The 17,843-nt window shown below is 45.7% G+C and overlaps 1 protein-coding gene across 1 annotated transcript; it reads left to right on the top strand.

The window, feature by feature from the left end:
- The first annotated feature begins 1,313 nt into the window (after nt 1–1,313).
- Nucleotides 1,314–10,020, top strand: MGST1 (microsomal glutathione S-transferase 1). The gene is made up of 4 exons (XM_081210567.1): nt 1,314–1,505; nt 8,353–8,501; nt 9,047–9,141; nt 9,692–10,020. The coding sequence occupies exons 2-4, from the start codon at nt 8,376–8,378 to the stop codon at nt 9,939–9,941; spliced, it is 471 nt and encodes a 156-aa protein (XP_081066693.1). The 5' UTR covers nt 1,314–1,505; nt 8,353–8,375; the 3' UTR covers nt 9,942–10,020.
- Nucleotides 10,021–17,843: the final 7,823 nt, after the last annotated feature.

Below are 17,843 nucleotides of genomic sequence, written 5' to 3'. Positions count from 1 at the left end.
AAGAAACTAATCTAAACAAAAACAAAAATGGATAAAGAGAAAAGAAACACAGAGTCCTCTCCCAAAGGTACTTCCTGCGAAGGGGAAGAAATGGAGGCAGTGCAAGATTTTACTTTCTTGGGCTTCATGATCACTGCAGATGGTGACAACAGTCATGAAATTACAAGACGCCTGCTTCTTGGGAGAAAAGCAAAGACAAACCTAGACAGCATCTTAAAAAGCAGAGACATCACCTTGCCAACAAACGTCCGTATAGTAAAAGCTATGGTTTTCCCAGTAGTGATGTATGGAAGTGAGAGCTGGACCATAAAGAAGGCTGATCGCTGAATAATTGATGCTTTTGAATTATGGTGCTGGAGGAGACTCTTGAGAGTCCCATAGACTGCAAGAAGATCAAACCTATCCATTCTGAAGGAAATCAGCTCTGAGTGCTCACTGGAAGGACAGATCCTGAAGCTGAGGCTCCAATACTTTGGCCACCTCTTGAGAAGAGAAGACTCCCTGGAAAAGACCCTGATGTTGGGAAAGATGGAGGGCACAAGGAGAAGGGGACAAGAGAGGACGAGATGGTTGGACAGTGTTCTCGAAGCTACCAGCATGAGTTTGCCCAAACTGTGGGAGGCAGTGGAAGACAGGAGTGCCTGGCGTGCTCTGGTCCATGGGGTCACGATGAGTCGGACACAACTAAATGACTAAACAGCAACAACAACAACACTTGTCATGCACAGAAAGTGATGGATCCTCCCAGCTCTCACCTGGGAGAGCTTTCCTTTCTTTCCCCAACATCTCACCTGGGAGATCTTCATTTCCCTGCCTAGAAGAGAAGAGGCTTCAAGTTTTCTGCCCATCAATTGCATGTGCCTAAAAATGATTGCTGCCTGTGTTATTTTCCTCTTTCCTCTAAGATGCCCCATTTAAGCAGGAACGTGACGCACAAAGCACATGGCTTCTCTGAAAGAATCCTGGGAACCGTAGTTTACCCTGTGCAGAGGTACTCTTCCAAGGACCCTTGACAAACTCCACATCCTAGGATTCTTCACCACATGCTTTAAATGTATGGTGTGTACGCAGGCCCTCTGCACACATTCAAAGGCACCCGACGAGCATTTCTGCATTCTGCTTAGTTTCACCACATTTTGGTTCAAGGATTGCGGCGGTGGGGGGAGTGAAATTGAAGCAAGAGGCCTTGGGCAGTAGGGAGGCAGGGAAAAGCAGAGCAAAGGCTAATGAGCACATTGCAAGGGACTGTGCGTGTGAGTTAGAAAAAGCTGTACAACAGCCAAGTGGGAGGGCCAGGGAAGGAGCCCGTTGGAGCTGGAGGGTGTGTGAGGCAAGCTGCAGAGCAGGAGAAGCTGGGTGACTCCATTAGGGGAGGGTTGAGGGAGGAGAGTGAAGTGGGCAGAAAAGGCAGTGAGCTGTGTCTGTTGGAGAGAGATTAAAACAGCAGCAGGAGAGTCTTGCTTCCTCAAAACGGTGGTGTTGTGTGGCTCCGGAAAAAGACAAAGGTGTGTTGGCTTTAACGCTTTGCAGAGCATTTCCCCTTGCAGTAAAAGCTTTTTGCAGGAACAACAACAACGAAAGAGCACAGTGTGCGTGGCTGGGCTTTCGCTTTCTGTGTTTTGCTTGTGCAACTTCTGACAAAGGCTTTTTGGTTCACAGACCAGTGTGGGAAGTTGGAGGTGGGGAGACTGAAGTTGCAACCGGATAGATAGACAGGTAGAGAGACAGACAAACGCTTGCCTAGGAGTAAGTCCCACAGAACTCACTGTGGCGTTCTCCTGAGCTGATGTGTGTAGCATTTCACAGGGCAGGTGCAATACATACTGGAAATGTTCAGGCCCTTTTGGGATCTTGGAATGAAATCTAAAATAATCTCATTGGCCTCACCTCCTACATTTTCTACATTGCCAAACTTAGCATGCTCACTCTCTCGAGGAAAATATCACCTTATGGTTTGCTAGACCAAGAAGCAGGGGACAGGTTGATGAGCGAGAGAGCATGCGAATAGGTGCTAGTGGAGCCACTAAAGCATTTCTAGGTCTCCAGTTGCACAATTTATTTCTGGGCTTTCCTAATTTATTTAGTTAATGCAGTTGCCCATCTTAACTTCCCAGTTTTTGAAGAGTGTTATTATTATTATAGATTTATTATTTTAAGTATGGGATTTACCTGAAGCTAGAGGAACACAGGCCCTGGTTTTACTGAGAAGGCAAACCACTATGTGAGAGGGAAAATGCCAGACTGCAAGTCACATGACTGAATGCTCCGTGATACAGATTATATATATATATAATCCCTGCACATAGAAAATCAGCAGGGAGAATGTGGCTTGCTAGTGCAGGCGAGTTTTTAATTCTTGGGTGGAGGAGCCTTTAGTCATGTGAACTTCCCCTTGCCTCACTGACACAGGTTTTCCACCAATGAAAATTAGCCTTCTTGAACAAGAGGAGCCGCTGCTCCTCTGTGTTTCCCTGTGGGGTTCTAGAAAGCAAAGATTCAAGCAGGTAATTTCTTCAGCATCTGCAGGCATTTATTTATTTTCTGCTCTGATTTTCTATCTGCAAGGGGGAACTGCAACATAATGTTGCAGCGTGGTGTACACCTCCTCAATGTTCCAGCAAGATAGACATGCATTCCTCCAGGATATTGTACCCTGCTCTCACCCTGCTTTTCATCCTCCTCACCCCTACCAAAAATCTCAGCATCCTGTAGTCACTGTGCATGTTCCTTCCTGGGGCTGTTTTTACCTTCCATTCCATGTTAGGGTTGCCTCCTTCCATCACATGTTTTGTAAACCTTGGTTTTCCCCAAGGCTGCGGACATGTCCCTAGTCTGCCTGCCTGGTGCCATGTTGGCTACAAAGAGTAGAAGCTGATCTATCAGCGCAAGTGGACCACAGCCTCCCCAGCTCCCACCTGCCTGCCTTCTTACTTACAGCCAGCCCAGGGGCTGTCGGATTCCTGTTCCTTAATGCCTGTAGAACTTGGCATAGAGTTCTAGAATCAGTTGGCTCTGCCTGTCGGTGGCTCTGGCTCCCCCTACTGTCAGCCTCCCTGCCTTTCACCCTACCAGCCTCTATGGGCCCCAGCCATCCCTAGCTACCTAAGTGATGACACTCACATATGTACATTGGAAACAGAGGGGCTAATTTTATCAACTGCCAAATGTTTCTGGTTCTTCAAGTTCCTTTACTAAACTTTCCCTCTTGGCACTGATAAGATAAGACAGGTTCTCCCGCTTGAAATGTCCGTAGACCAGGTAGTGGGTGTTGTTGTTTTTTTATAAAAAAATGTGGATATATTCAAGATGCCTGCCATTGGTTATTAAAATATAATAATCCACATCTCTGCATAGTAGCAAATGATTGACTTATGAAGTGCTTAAGGACTCATTACTTTCTTTCAAAATGAATTGCTTTGAACAGCAAATGCAGTTAATCTTTTTTGTGTCTATTTCAGATATATTTGCAGGAGGGGAGAGGGGGGAGAAGGAGAAATCTCTCCACTTTTCGATGCGAGTAGGATTGAGTGAATTGCACTTATTTTTATAAGCACACTTCAATCAAGCCCAACTAAATGCAAATTATTTGGCCTATCCTCCCCCGTGCCTCACTTCTTCTGGAACTGCTGCCAGTGCAACTCCCCTGCAGTTGCTTGGAGAATCTGGCAGATAAAAAAGTTTTTTGCTAGTCTGAAAGGCTGCCTTGGCCACTGTGGCCATTAGTGAATGAACAAGTGCATTTGCAAGGATGTGCTATGCAAGTAACTGCACAGAGGCACATTCCTATGCAGGCAAATACAGCATGTGGGGATGCAGTGGCAAACTGCCCTGGTTTCTCACTGTTTTGCAATGCACACTAGCATATAGCATAGTCATTGCAATCTTGGGCACAGACTTTGACCTCTCACCTTGTTGCTGGTGCAACATTATCCCAGGAGGTGTGATCTCTCCAAAGCATTCCTGCCAAAAACCTGCAACACAAAGGTTACTCCCCACGCCCATGCCAGTGGCTCGGTTGTTCACCTCAAAGTTCATTTTTCTTCTGCTTTGCCATTGCAATGTGGTAAAACCTGTTGTTTCAAGTTCTCCCTCAAGGATCAATCTAAGTTGGGTTTTGATTACCAAAGCTCCAAGCAGTTTGTTCCTGCCTGCACTCTTCCCTCCCTTCCAAACATCCATTTCCCACCTTACAGAAAGGGGAGAGGAGGAGGAGCAGGCAAGTCTAAACGTGAGAGTATATTGTGTATTGGAATGTTTATTTCAGGGATGGGAAACATCAGACCCAGCCGGGGACTGAACAAAGTCCTTCAAGGAGTAGTGTAGTGGCAAATCCAGAAATGCAGGGTCCCTTTATGAGAGTCACTGCTGCGCTGCTTTTAAGGTAAAGGTAAAGGTCTGGCGGGAAGGTAAATGGCATTTCCGTGTGCTGCTCTGGTTCGCCAGAAGCAGCTTAGTCATGCTGGCCACATAACCCGGAAGCTGTACACCGGCTCCCTCGGCCAGTAAAGCGAGATGAGTGCCGTAACCCCAGAGTCGGTCATGACTGGACCTAATGGTCAGGGGTCCCTTTACCTTTAAAGGTAAAGGTAAAGGACCCCTGACAGTTAAAAGGCGAAAGATTTATACGATCTGAGGTGAAACCAGAGTATAGGACCCCTGACAGTTAAGTCCAGTTGCGAACGACTCTGGGGTTGTGGTGCTCATCTCGCTTTACAGACCGAGGGAGCCAGCATTTGTCCACGGACAGTTTTTCTGGGTCAGGTTTGCCAGCATGACTAAGCCACTTCTGGCGCAATGGAACACCAAAACCAGAGCAGCGCATGGAAATGCCGTTTACCTTCCCGTCGGAGCGGTACCTATTTATCTACTTGCACTTTTGGCGTGCTTTCAAACTGCTAGGTTGGCAGGAGCAAGGACCAAGCAACAGGAGCTCACCTCGTCATGGGGATTCGAACCACCAACCTTTTGATCGGCTAGCCCAAGGCTCAGTGGTTTAGACCACAACGCCACCAGCGCTGCTTTTAAGATTACATTATTGGCATCCACCTGTCGCTGGAGACAGTGGAGGAGTGCGTCTTTTGGGGTGAAGTCAAACTGAAGTCAAACTTTTGGGAGGTTGCAGCATCTGCAGTTCTTCATAGTGCTCTGCCCATTACTTCATCTGCTTGTTGTTGTCTGTGATGATCTCTCCAGAAAAGGTTTTCAGTGGCACAGTTTTCCTGACTGTTGGTCCAAAGGCTTTTGCAACCATTCTGCGAGTATTGCCACTGTCAGCAATGAGTTGGATGCTATAGACACAGCTTTAGGCAGTAGTCATTGGCACATCGTCTGGCAATCCACTGGGCATCGCTCCTCGCCTTTCTCAGTGTAGCAAGTGTCTTTTCACAGAGTGCGCACTTGTAGCTCACAAGAGCCTTGCGCTATGTGACAATAGCAGGCTCCATGTCCTTTAGGTAAAGGTAAAGGGACCCCTGACCATTAGTCCAGTCATGGCCGACTTTGGGGTTGCGCTGCTCATCTCGCTTTATTGGCTGAGGGAGCCTGCGTATAGCTTCCGTGTCCTTTATGCCAGCCTCAAACCAGTCAAGGATCTGCTGCTGAAGAAGGACATAGCTGTTGGAAACATGCCCGGGAAGGCCGCCAACTTCCCAAGTCTTCGGGGCGTCTCTCTGGTAGTCCTCTGGCCGTAAATCTCCCTCAGTCTAGAGAGACCGGTAATAAGCGACCCCTCTCTCCTGAGAAGAACATGCTAGTCTTCTGACTTATCATAGCAGAAGAAAGGCTCAATCAGTAGTTCTAAACCACTTTATTTACAGTCTTATAATACAGAGGCTCCATCAGTACGTCTGTGCTCTTTGAACACCAGTACAGAACTGCGTCACATACAGCAGTGAAACTAACTTCCAAAAGTACTCAGACTTCCTGTCTCACGTCCTCTCAGACACTCACATGATGTATACAAAACATAGTACAATAGTACCACTCGCTGGAGCAGCTCGGATAGATAAAAATCCTAACAATAGCTGTGTTGTAGGTTGTCTCTTTGGTGTGGTTCCACCTTGCTTTGACACTAGCTCTGGGGCAGTTCAGTAGAGCTTGTTCAATGGAATGAGAGAAGTATTCACACGGTTGAGGTATGACTCTTGGTTAGAGTGTGGTGCTGATGATTCTAAGGTTGCAGGTTCAATCCCCAATATGGGGCAGCTGCATATTCCTGCATTGCAGGGGGTTATCATAGAATCATAGAGTTGGAAGAGACCACAAGGGCCATCGAGTCCAACCCCCTGCCAAGCAGGAAACACCATCAGAGCACTCCTGACATATGGTTGTCAAGCCTCTGCTTAAAGACCTCCAAAGCAGGAGACTCCACCACACTCCTTGGCAGCAAATTCCACTGTCGAACAGCTCTTACTGTCAGGAAGTTCTTCCTAATGTTTAGGTGGAATCTTCTTTCTTGTAGTTTGGATCCATTGCTCCGTGTCCGCTTCTCTGGAGCAGCAGAAAACAACCTTTCTCCCTCCTCTATATGGCATCCTTTTATACATTTGAACATGGCTATCATATCACCCCTTAACCTCCTCTTCTCCAGGCTAAACATGCCCAGCTCCCTTAGCCGTTCCTCATAAGGCATCGTTTCCAGGCCTTTGACCATTTTGGTTGCCCTCCTCTGGACACGTTCCAGTTTGTCAGTGTCCTTCTTGAACTGTGGTGCCCAGAACTGGACACAGTACTCCAGGTGAGGTGAGGTTGGACAAGATGAACTTCTGGGTCCCTTCCAACACTACTATTCTGTGACTCTTCTGGCAGTGTTGATTTTAGAGCTGGGCAATATATTGATAAATTGTCTGGTGTGGTGTTCTGATTGCAATACCAGTTTCAGACAATTTGAGCTGGCAATACATTGCGCCAGCTCAAATTGCCTTCAGACAGCAACGGCGCAGGCAGGCAGGTAGACAGAACTTACGAAGGTTCTGGGCAATCACTTTCTTGGGCCCCGTCTGCCTGCATGCCTGCGCCTTTGAGGAAGCTCCCTGCTCCTCCAGCTTGCTCGAACTGGAGCAGTACGGGGCTTGCTGAGGTGAGGGGCTGGAGACTTCTCACCCCCCAGCTGAGCAGTTCCACTACGCCTCAGTGCCCCTTCCAGCTTGCATGACAGCTGGAGAGGTATCGGGGCTTGCTCACTGTAGCACTGAGCAATGTATCTGGGCTGCTTCTTCCTCCCCTAAGGTGAGGAAGCAGGAGCAACCCAGAGACATTCCAGACACTGTGCTACATCAGCATATCATGGTGTTTAGCTGCTCATATATCACGATGCTGAAAACCAGATACCACCCAACTGTAGCTGATTGGAGACCACATTTTCTGCTTTGGGCTATGGACCCTCTTTGCCTAGAGATGTATCTTGCTCACCACCAGGGAGTGATCGGTGTCACAGTCCACTCCCGTGTGACAAAAACACACATAATAATAATAATAATAATAATAATAATAATAATAATAATAATAATTTTTATTTATACCCTGCCCTCCCCAGCCAAGACCGGGCTCAGGGTGGCTAACACCAGGAATAAAAATTAAAATACAACTTAAAAACAAGATTAAAATACAACATTAAAATGCAGCCTCATTTCAGTAGAAACTCAAATCAAAAACTTTTTTGGGAATGAAAACGTCAAATCTTCACCAAGGCCAACTATCCGGACTGGTTCTACGTGGGCAAGAAAAAAGCCAGGGAAGTCCCCAAATAGGAGTTCCACCACAGAAGGAGAAAAGAAAAAGGAAAGAGGGAGAAGGGATCAAGTTGATTCCAAACCAAAGGCCAGGCGGAACAACTCTGTCTTACAGGCCCTGCGGAAAGAAATCAGATCCTGCAGGGCCCTGGTCTCATGAGACAGAGCATTCAGTGCCGATCGCCTGATAAATTGTGGTATATAAATTATTTTAACAAGATAAAATGACTTCACTTACTGCAAACTGCAGCCCTGCTTAGTTTGGATATTCTCCTTATTCCGTAAAAGTAGAAGGGCTATAGTTCAGTGGTAGAGTATCTCCTCTGTAGAATGTCCCAGGTACCATCTGTCTCTAGGTAGGGCTGGAAAAGGACTCCTGCCTGACGCCCTGGAGATTTGCTGCCGGTGTGGAGAGTATTGAGCTAGCTGGACCAATGATACGATGGCTTCCTGCTTGTTCCTATTCTGCTGAGTGAGGCCCTAGATTTTGCCTGCAAGCCCTACCCTGCTGACACCCACCCCATACTTGTACCCTCGCGCTTCGTTTCACATGTCGGGAATGCTGATGTCACATTATGAATGTAATGTTAAATAACATTCTCGCTCTCAATTTCCATCCCAGGTCTCCAGAGGATACGGGCCAAAATGACTAAACTTAATGAAATAGTAGACATGGACGTGCTGAGGGCCTACACTTTTTATGCGGTCATTATCATCATAAAAATGATGCTGTTGAGCCCTCTAACAGGATACTTAAGAATGAAGAAGCAGGTGAGAAAATATATGTGTTTGGAAATGGAAAGCCCAATGGTGTTTTTCAAAAGGCGGAAACCCACTAATGTGATCGGAGAGGAAGATGGTCTGTTGCTCTCTGCAGAGGGACAGGATCCAGAACTGTTTCTTGGAAACCGGCTGATATTCTGCACACAGAGCTCTCAAAATCTTGATTTATGGTTCATTCACACCATACATTTAAAGCAATGGTTTTTCAACCCTAGGGTGCCATGAATGATGGTCAGGGGGGCCGCGGGCAAAACTGACCTCTGTCCCTTTTTCCTTCCTTCCCTCTTATGATGCCCCCTTGCGTCTCTGCCTCCCAAAGGCTTGCACAGCTATTTCTTGCAGCAGCCCTGGGTACAAGCTCCTCAGGCAAATGGTGCCTTTGGGGCTGGCCAGGGGGTGCTTCTCAAACCCCTCTTTTTGGAGCGGGGGGGCGCAGCTCAAAGATCACCCTATTTTTGTGGTTGTAAGTTGTTCTAAATGTTGCGGGACCTAGCAACAGCAATAATGCATTTATTCCTAATGCCCTCGAACAGGCATTCGCCAACCCTGAAGATGTGGCTGCATTGGGTAAAGGAGAGGCTGGAAAAAAGGCTCTCAGGACTGATCCGGATGTGGAGCGCGTGCGAAGGTAGCTGAGGGGACTTTTACGAAAACAAGATTATTTTATTGGTTTTACTTGAAAGCTTTCTATCCTGCTCTTCAGAAGAAGGAAAAAGTTGCATGAAGTAACAATTTACATACGTTGAAGATGTAGCGTGCATTGTATCTGTTGTGGGTATTCTGTATCCATCAGTGCAGGGATTTACACTTGCTTCACAGAACCTCCCCCTGTGTACCCCTTAAATCTATTCTGGGGCTTTCCCAAAGCAGATTTTGGGAAGATGCAGAAAGGGGAGCGGCAAAGTTCTACTGCAAATCCTTGCACTCAAAAAATGGGTGCATTTTGTGATTGGTTTATGTTGAGGTACCCAACATGCTGCCCTCCAGATGTTGTTGAGCTACAGCTTCCATCAGCTGAAGGCAGCCTGACCAGTGATCAGGGATGATGACTGTTGTGGATCAGAAACATCTGGACGGTGCTATGTTGGCTACACATCATCTACGGAGTTGCTTTGATTGGCAGCAAAGAGCCAGAAGAGCTCCTTTGACGCTGACTCATACTTTCCTTCTTTCCCCAGACTCCATCTCAACGACCTTGAGAACATCATTCCATACCTCTTCATTGCATTCTTCTATTCTTTCACGGGCGTTTCTGAAACCACAGCCTTGATTCACTACAGACTATTTACTGCGGCTCGACTCTTCCACACCATTGCCTACCTGGTGCCCCTTCCGCAGCCCTGCAGGGGTCTGGGTTTTGGGGTCGGTTTGTTTGTGACCTTTTCAATGATATTCCAGCTTCTGTGGAATGGCCTGAATCTGTCATAGAAAAGAAGCCTGCCCTCGTTACCACCATAATGGCCATTCTATGGTAGTTTTCAGATTTTTGCCTTTGGGGCATCTTTTCCACAGCTTCTACCTAGGGACAACCTCCCCCCACCGCAACCTGGCTGCTACAGAACTCCCCAATGCATGACAGAGCATCCCAGAGCATATTCTAGGGCAGGGTTTGGGAACTTGTGATCCACCTGACATTGTTGGACCACAATTCCCATCATCCGTGACCACTGTCCTGTCCTGGCGGGGACTCATGGGAGTTTGAGTCTACTGGAGGACAGGAGGTTATTCCCCACCCCACCCTTGCTCAGTTAATGTGAGAACAAAACCATACACTTTCTTGCAGATGCACATTACAGGGGAAGATTCAGAAGTCTTTTCTAGCTAGTTGGAGACGCCAGGGATTGAACCCAAGACTTTCTGCATGCAGGCAGGTACTCTACCACTGAACCACACCCCCTCTCTAACAAAGTTCAGACCATTGCCTCGTCCGCTGCACAATCATTGCTTTAGTTCACCAATTTTTATGTGTATGGGGTCATAAGGTAGCTGAGCTCACATGTAAATGTAAAAACCTGCATTTACTTTGGAATATCAGAAGCTAGGAACCGAAAGTAAGTATAGCTTGCATTGTTATGTCCCGCTTCTGAAAGTCTAGATGACTTTGGTTGGCCAATATTGGAACAGAAACAGGGGATGGATGGATACTTGGTCTGGTCCAGCAAGGCCATATTTAAGTTTGTTCACACAGTTGAGTTGTCCCAGTCATGGGCATACTTTTGTGGTGGTCTTGTTCCTCCAGCTCCAGATTCCCCAGAAATTAATTCAGGTATGTTTTGAACTACAGCTCCCATCAGCAAGTGTAGCCAACGGTCAAAGGTGATGGGAGCTGTAGCCCAAAGCATTTAGAGGACACCAGGCATGGTGAAGAGGGGAAGATATAGGCACTACCAGGAGCCAACAGCTACAAAATAATGGCAGAATATTCATGTTTTCCTACTTGCAAATAATTTCATGTTTTCAGTTGTCCACACTTTTGCTTGTCCCATACTTTCTTGGCATGGTTGCAAGAGGTTTTTTGTTTGCCCTGCTTCTTTCCCCGAGAAAACCCACTGTTTACCACTGCAAACCTATTGATATTTGCTCTGGTTCAGCAGTAAACAGAGAGTTTCTCCTGGCGGGGAAGCAGCAGGTCAAGTGGGACTGTGGATGAGCCTTAAATGCAGTGCCTCTGCAACAAATGTACAAATGTGAGGCATGATATGTAAAATTAGATGTAGCAACAGAGGAGAAACAATTCGGCACTTGTTACACACAGTAGCAGGTCTTGAGATTTGGAAGCAACAATGGATCTGGATACCAGTTGCTGGAAACCACAGGGGGAAGGCTCTTGTGTTCAGATCCTGCTTACAGGTTTCCCACAAGCATTTGGTTGGCTTCTATGAGAACAGGATGCTGCCCTGAATGGGCCATTGGCCTGATCCAGCAGGTTCATATTATGTTCTTTGCTTGCGGATCTTGGTGGGCAAACAGGGTTCCCGATGGATACAACACATGCCCTCCACCCCATGCTCCACATCACTCCTTCGCTACAACCATCTAGCAGAGCTCAAGACCACATTTGTCGAGTGCATTATGCCCAAGCTGATGAATGCACATCAAACCCATTTTATAAGCTCCGTCTGTGTAGACCTTGAGGTCATCACCATAGGTTGTCCTAGTGGTTATAAATTGGTAAAAAGAATTTGCCCGTTCAGCTGCCCATTTTGAGAGGTTTGACTCCAGTCATCATTCCTTGAACACCAGTCAGCATTCTGGGCAATGTTGTCAACATAATATAAGCTGCAAGGTTGCTGCATTCTATAGGGTGTTTTTTTTTGTTTTGTTACAGTATATGGTAGCTGATTCCGGGTACTGTGAACAACGTTTTTTTTGCCCGCAGATAATCTTTCTCCTCCTTTCTCTTTCGCACACTGTCTCAACCTCAGAATGATTGGAATGACTTGTACAAGCTTTAGGATTTGTTAATGTGTAACAACTCTATTGACGGCATGTACGTATGGTAATTTTCTACAGGTGCTATTTTGGGATGTATCTTTTTGAAGCATAAATAATAAAGACAACAGCAAAAAAGGGGGGAAGTCTTTGCATTTGGGGGGCTATTTTCGTTCTCTTGGCTTCTGTAACTGCAGTCAGCAAATAGGATGTCACAAAGAATAAGAGATTCAAATCAGGGAGTTCTTTGAAGATTATTTACCTTAATAATAAGATATTGCAAAGCAACGCCAAGCCTTGTTGTAAAGGAGACTTTGATGCAAATAGGTGTTTGTAAACAAGCGCTGAAATAAACACAGGGAGCAGAATTTTCTTAGCCTACCGTATCCCTTAAGAGAAAAGAATGTTCTGAGTGTCTTCTACCAGAGTTTCAGCCATAAAATCTTTGAAGCAATTTCTTTGCCTATAAAAATAGAGCAGGCATTGAGACCCTTCATTATGCAAATCCAATTGCTGACCAGACTTGATGTGTGTCCAACAGCTATTCCAGACATTATTGCACATAAATGTTACACCGTATTCTTCCAGTTGTGCAGGTAGCTGCTCATTGACGAAGCATACAAGGGCAAGCCTACTGAACTTCAGAATTATTATGAATAAATACCGTATTTTACAGTCTATAAGACACCCCATGTATAAGGCGCCCTCTATTTTTGGGGACTCCAATTTAAGAAAATGGGGGGAGATGGCCTCACATTTTTGACATTATTTTAAAGGGGAAAAAACATATACACGGTAAATTTATTAACCCACCTTCACCAGTAGGTCCCAGGGTGGGTTGCAACAATTTAAAATTTGGAATTAAAAATGGTTAAAACAGAGTACTTCTGAGGGAGGTGGTTGACCTTAATGCTTGGGGAGGTCTGTAGGGAAGAAGGGGATCTTTCCAGAACAGGGTCATTTGTTTTCAGACTCTTCTTGGGACAGGGAGACTAGTCTGCAGGTTGCAAGATCAGAAGGGGGAACTTACTTAAGTTACACAACCCTCCCGTAGATTCATCTCAGACCTGGGAAGGCCAAGAAACAGAAACAGCAGGCCATGTATTCCCCTTGGACAGGTACAGTTGCAGTGAATGATTCAGTAGGCTTCAACTTTTTTTACACCACCTTTCACCTATGCTGCATTGTTTTTAACACTCAATTGGGAGCCGCCCAGAGTAGCTGGGTAAACTCAGCCAGATGGGTGGGGTATAAATAAATAAATTATTATTATTATTATTATTATTATTATTATTATTATTATTATTATTATTCCCCTTTATTTTAATTAGTGTTGTGTCAATAATTTCTCCTGCTCCCGCCTGCCCGCCCCCCCCTGACTATTTCCCACCAATTAATGAGGGGGGAAAATTCGGTGAAAACTCTCAAAAGGTCTGCACGGTGCAAGGTTTTTGTTGCACTATGGAGGGAGCTACTGGCTGCTGCCTGTGCCATCGCCAATACATTGCTGCCTCCAATTTTGTAGCTTTGAAAAAGTGCATAAATCTTTGGTAGGACTGACATGTGTAGAAATAAATTTGCAAGTGCTGCATATATATATATATATATATATATATATATATATATATATATATATATATATATTTGCTTTCGTAGATTTTCACGGGTACAGGAATGCAGGTTTTGGTGTCTTCGGGTGTCTTCCCGTGTAAGAGTTGGGGTGTCTAGGCGACGTTTCGACGAGGTCTCACTCGTCATCTTCAGGCTGGTGCTTTTGGCTTCTTGTTACTGGAACAGAGCAAGATCTCAGTGTTTGAGTTCCTATAAATACTGTTGAGGGGGTGTGGTGTATAGCCTCCAACGTTCTGGGCAGAGAGGAAGTTCCCAGGTTAGTGTGCCTTTTCTTCTTTTGTTCATTAATTACTTGAGGGATATCTTGAGTGATTTCTTGAGTGATAATCTGAGTACCACTTAGGAGGGTCATTAGGTGTGGATTAGTTGCTAAAGCTTTCGTGTCTTGACCTCTTGAGCTTGTGAAGAGTTTTTCCCTCACAACATGAACAAGCGTGACGATACGTCCCGCCTGCCAGACATCTGGAAAATAGCCCTCCCCACAAAAACCGACACCAGAACCAGAAGCACACAGAACGCCATCTCCAATCAACCACACCAGACCCAAACCCAGACCCTCTCCACAGATAAAATACAGACACCATCCAGTAGCCAAACCATAGTGGCACCTCCGGATGCTGCACCCCCCTGCAATCCCTACACAGATCTGGCTGGCACAGGGCACAAAACCACAGCTCGCCCCTATACACGAAGCCAAGCCAAAGCACAACTAAGTGCAGTACAGCCATCTTCTCAGAAAAACTCTTCACAAGCTCAAGAGGTCAAGACACGAAAGCTTTAGCAACTAATCCACACCTAATGACCCTCCTAAGTGGTACTCAGATTATCACTCAAGAAATCACTCAAGATATCCCTCAAGTAATTAATGAACAAAAGAAGAAAAGGCACACTAACCTGGGAACTTCCTCTCTGCCCAGAACGTTGGAGGCTATACACCACACCCCCTCAACAGTATTTATAGGAACTCAAACACTGAGATCTTGCTCTGTTCCAGTAACAAGAAGCCAAAAGCACCAGCCTGAAGATGACGAGTGAGACCTCGTCGAAACGTCGCCTAGACACCCCAACTCTTACACGGGAAGACACCCGAAGACACCAAAACCTGCATATATATATATATATATATATATATATATATATATATATATATAATCAGACAGACTGGGACCTGAGAGAGACGGTTCAAATCTTCATTAGCCGTGAAGCTCTGAGCTCAGGCCTCTCAGTCTAACCTTCCTCACAGAGTTGTTGTTGTCAGGATAAAATAAAGAGCGCCATGTACATTGCCTTGGCTCCTTGGAGGTAATACTAAACAAATAAATGGGAAATATTGAGTTTGTTGGACCTCCTGTCTGGTTTTCATACAGTACCTCAAATTTTGCTTAATCTATTCTAAATCATTTGTCTACTGAGCACGGCTACAGAAATAGCCACAATATGAGTCCAAATAGCAGCCACAAATCCTTCTCCCCCACCCCCGCTCCACATGTGGTGTTAAGTTGACTCATTAATTTGTCATTGTTAGCTTTCATTATCACCGTGTTCAAATATTGCATGTTATTGTATTTTATTATTCATAGGCGTGGAAGGAAGTGAGCCACCCCCACCCAGGGCGGCTAAAATGCTGCTTTTTGTTCAGACAAATGATTTGGAACCACCACTAGATGTCCCTCTTTGACTTTTCTTTTCCTTCGGGGAGGGGAGGCATGCCTTCCAAACTTGTTTTGTGCACAGCAAAAGAGGTGTTGGTTTTTCCTGATCGAGAGAAGTTTTTCTCCTCCTTTCACAGTACAAGAAGCCAGGGCACTCCGTGAAGCTGAATGTGTGACGAATGAGGACAAGGAAGTACTTCTTCATACAGGGCATAGTTAAACCAGATTTCTTTTGGACAAGCGGCTTAAGCAGCTGACCGAGAGCCAGGAGGTCAGAAGTCTAAAGTCAGGAGACACAAGGCTGGAATGTGAATCTGGGAATTGGACATGTCACCCAGGCATAGGCCCAGCCTTTATGGCAGGAATGGAGAACCCGTGGTTCTCCAGATGGTCTCAGACACCAACTCCCATCATGCCCAGCTGGCATGAGGAATAGTGGGGGATGATGGGAGTTGTGGTCCAACATCATTGGATTGGGTTGGATTAGCCAACCCTTGCAACTGTGCAATTCTATGATTGTATGATCATGTGATGAACCACAAGGCTCCCATCTCTTCTCTGTAGTCTTTCCACATCAGGGGACATTGCCAGCGACTGTCTTGGGAATGCAGAGTTGCTGAGAAACCCAGGGAACACTCTAACTGGCCATAAAAGTGATATAGTGGTACCTCGGGTTAAGAACTTAATTCGTTCCGGAGGTCTGTTCTTAACCTGAAACTGTTCTTAACCTGAAGCACCACTTTAGCTAATGGGGCCTCCCACTGCTGCTGCTGCTGCTGCTGCACGATTTCTGTTCTCACCCTGAAGCAAAGTTCTTAACCTGAGGTAATATTTCTGGGTTAGCGGAGTCTGTAACCTGAAGCGTATGTAACCCGAGGTACCACTGTATATGATTATAGTGTGGCTGGACCTAAAGGGACACCAGGCTCTTCAGGAATTTCCGCTGCTGCTTTCCTTGCAACTTTAGGAACCAGCTGATGGGGAGGGAAGAAGAGTTTGGATTTGATATCCCGCTTTATCACTATCCCAAGGAGTCTCAAAGCGGCTAACAATCTCCTTTTCCCTTCCTGCCCCACAACAAACACTTTGTGAGGTGAGTGAGGCTGAGAGACTTCAGAGAAGTGTGACTGGCCCAAGGTCACCCAGCAGCTGCATGTGGAGGAGCAGAGACGCGAACCTGGTTCCCCAGATTACGAGACTACCGCTCTTAACCACTACACCACACTGGAGGTGCACTGAAGGTAACATACAGTCCCTCCATCAGTGAAGACTGGTCCATTTGGGGGAATGGGACACAGTCCCACCAATCTCTTTCTGCTCCTCTTACTTACAACCAGTCCAGTGGGGAGCATGGCCTGTCAGCTCTAGCTTCACCTACTGTTTGGGTTCCCTGCCTTCTGCCCTATCAGTCCACATAGATGCCAGCTCCCACTGCCCTGGGCCTTAGTTTAAGAACCACTGGAGTAAACAACCGAGACTCCATTGCACAGTCCGGTGATGGAATGGCTAATGATGCAGCCCCTTTTAAAGTCATGTTTCTCATTTGGACGCCGCACGGCATCCCTATTTGTATTTCATCTCCTTTCCTGGCTACTTTATCTATGTCCTCTCTGGTTGAGTTGCAGCCCAGGGGACATTGTTTTAATCATTTGCAGTTCCTACCTGAACTTCCTTGTATGTATTTAGTATCGCTTTGCTTTGAGACAGGAACATATAGAAAAGGTATTTTTAATTCTCACGGCGGGGCTTGATTACTTAAAAGGCATTTTGTTCCCTTCTGCTTGAAAGAAAACATTCAAAATCTCCTATATTTTCTCTGCAGAAGAGAAACCATGCAACTATTTGTTTGGGCTTTCTAAAACTTTTCTTATCGGAATAGATTTTCACCCAACGAAGCCAGAAAAAAAAGAGTGACATATCTAAATGAGCAATAGCCTTTATTTATATTGCATTTTGATCTCACCCTTTCTCCAAAGAGCTCAGGGTAACTTATATTTAACTTCACAACAACCCTATAAAGCAGGTTAGCCTGAGAAATAGTGATTGGCACAGCATCTCCCAGTAAGAGCTGTTCGACAGTGGAATTTGCTGCCAAGGAGTGTGGTGGAGTCTCCTTCTTTGGAGGTCTTTAAGCAGAGGCTTGACAACCATATGTCAGGAGTGCTCTGATGGTGTTTTCTGCTTGGCAGGGGGTTGGACTCGATGGCCCTTGTGGTCTCTTCCAACTCTATGATTCTATGATTCTATGATTCTACTCTCCAGGGGGATTTTAACACAAATGCGTCCAGTCTGAATCCAACACTGAGTAGTTACCCAGTAATGCGTTTCTTGCACCAACAAGGGGGATAGGCTGTTTGACCTCTGAGATCTTTCACAGTTCTTTGATTCTCTACTACATCATAGTGGCTCTACCAAGGTTGCAACAGTAATAAGTTTTGGATTGTGTTATACTTTTGCCATACTCCTGTTTCCAAAACATTTGAAAGAACTGGGAGAACGTTTAGCAGGAAAACACGACTGGTCAAAATGTGACACAGCTCTCTTCAATGTGGACTAGCTGGATGAAAAAAAATGTTTTGATTATATATATAGAAGGGGGGCCGTTTTATTCAAA

Source organism: Podarcis bocagei (genome assembly GCF_964188305.1).
Source record: "Podarcis bocagei genome assembly, chromosome: 10".
Classification (NCBI taxonomy): domain Eukaryota; kingdom Metazoa; phylum Chordata; class Lepidosauria; order Squamata; family Lacertidae; genus Podarcis; species Podarcis bocagei.
Note: the sequence above shows the minus strand (reverse complement) of the source record. Positions and strands in the feature narration are given on the sequence as shown.

Coding starts and splice junctions, on each gene's coding strand:
- MGST1 (XM_081210567.1), top strand. CDS start 8,376: ATGACTAAACTTAATGAAATAGTAGACATGGACGTGCTGAGGGCCTAC. Junction 8,502..9,046: donor ACTTAAGAATGAAGAAGCAG/GTGAGAAAATAT, acceptor GCCCTCGAACAG/GCATTCGCCAACCCTGAAGA. Junction 9,142..9,691: donor GATGTGGAGCGCGTGCGAAG/GTAGCTGAGGGG, acceptor TTCTTTCCCCAG/ACTCCATCTCAACGACCTTG.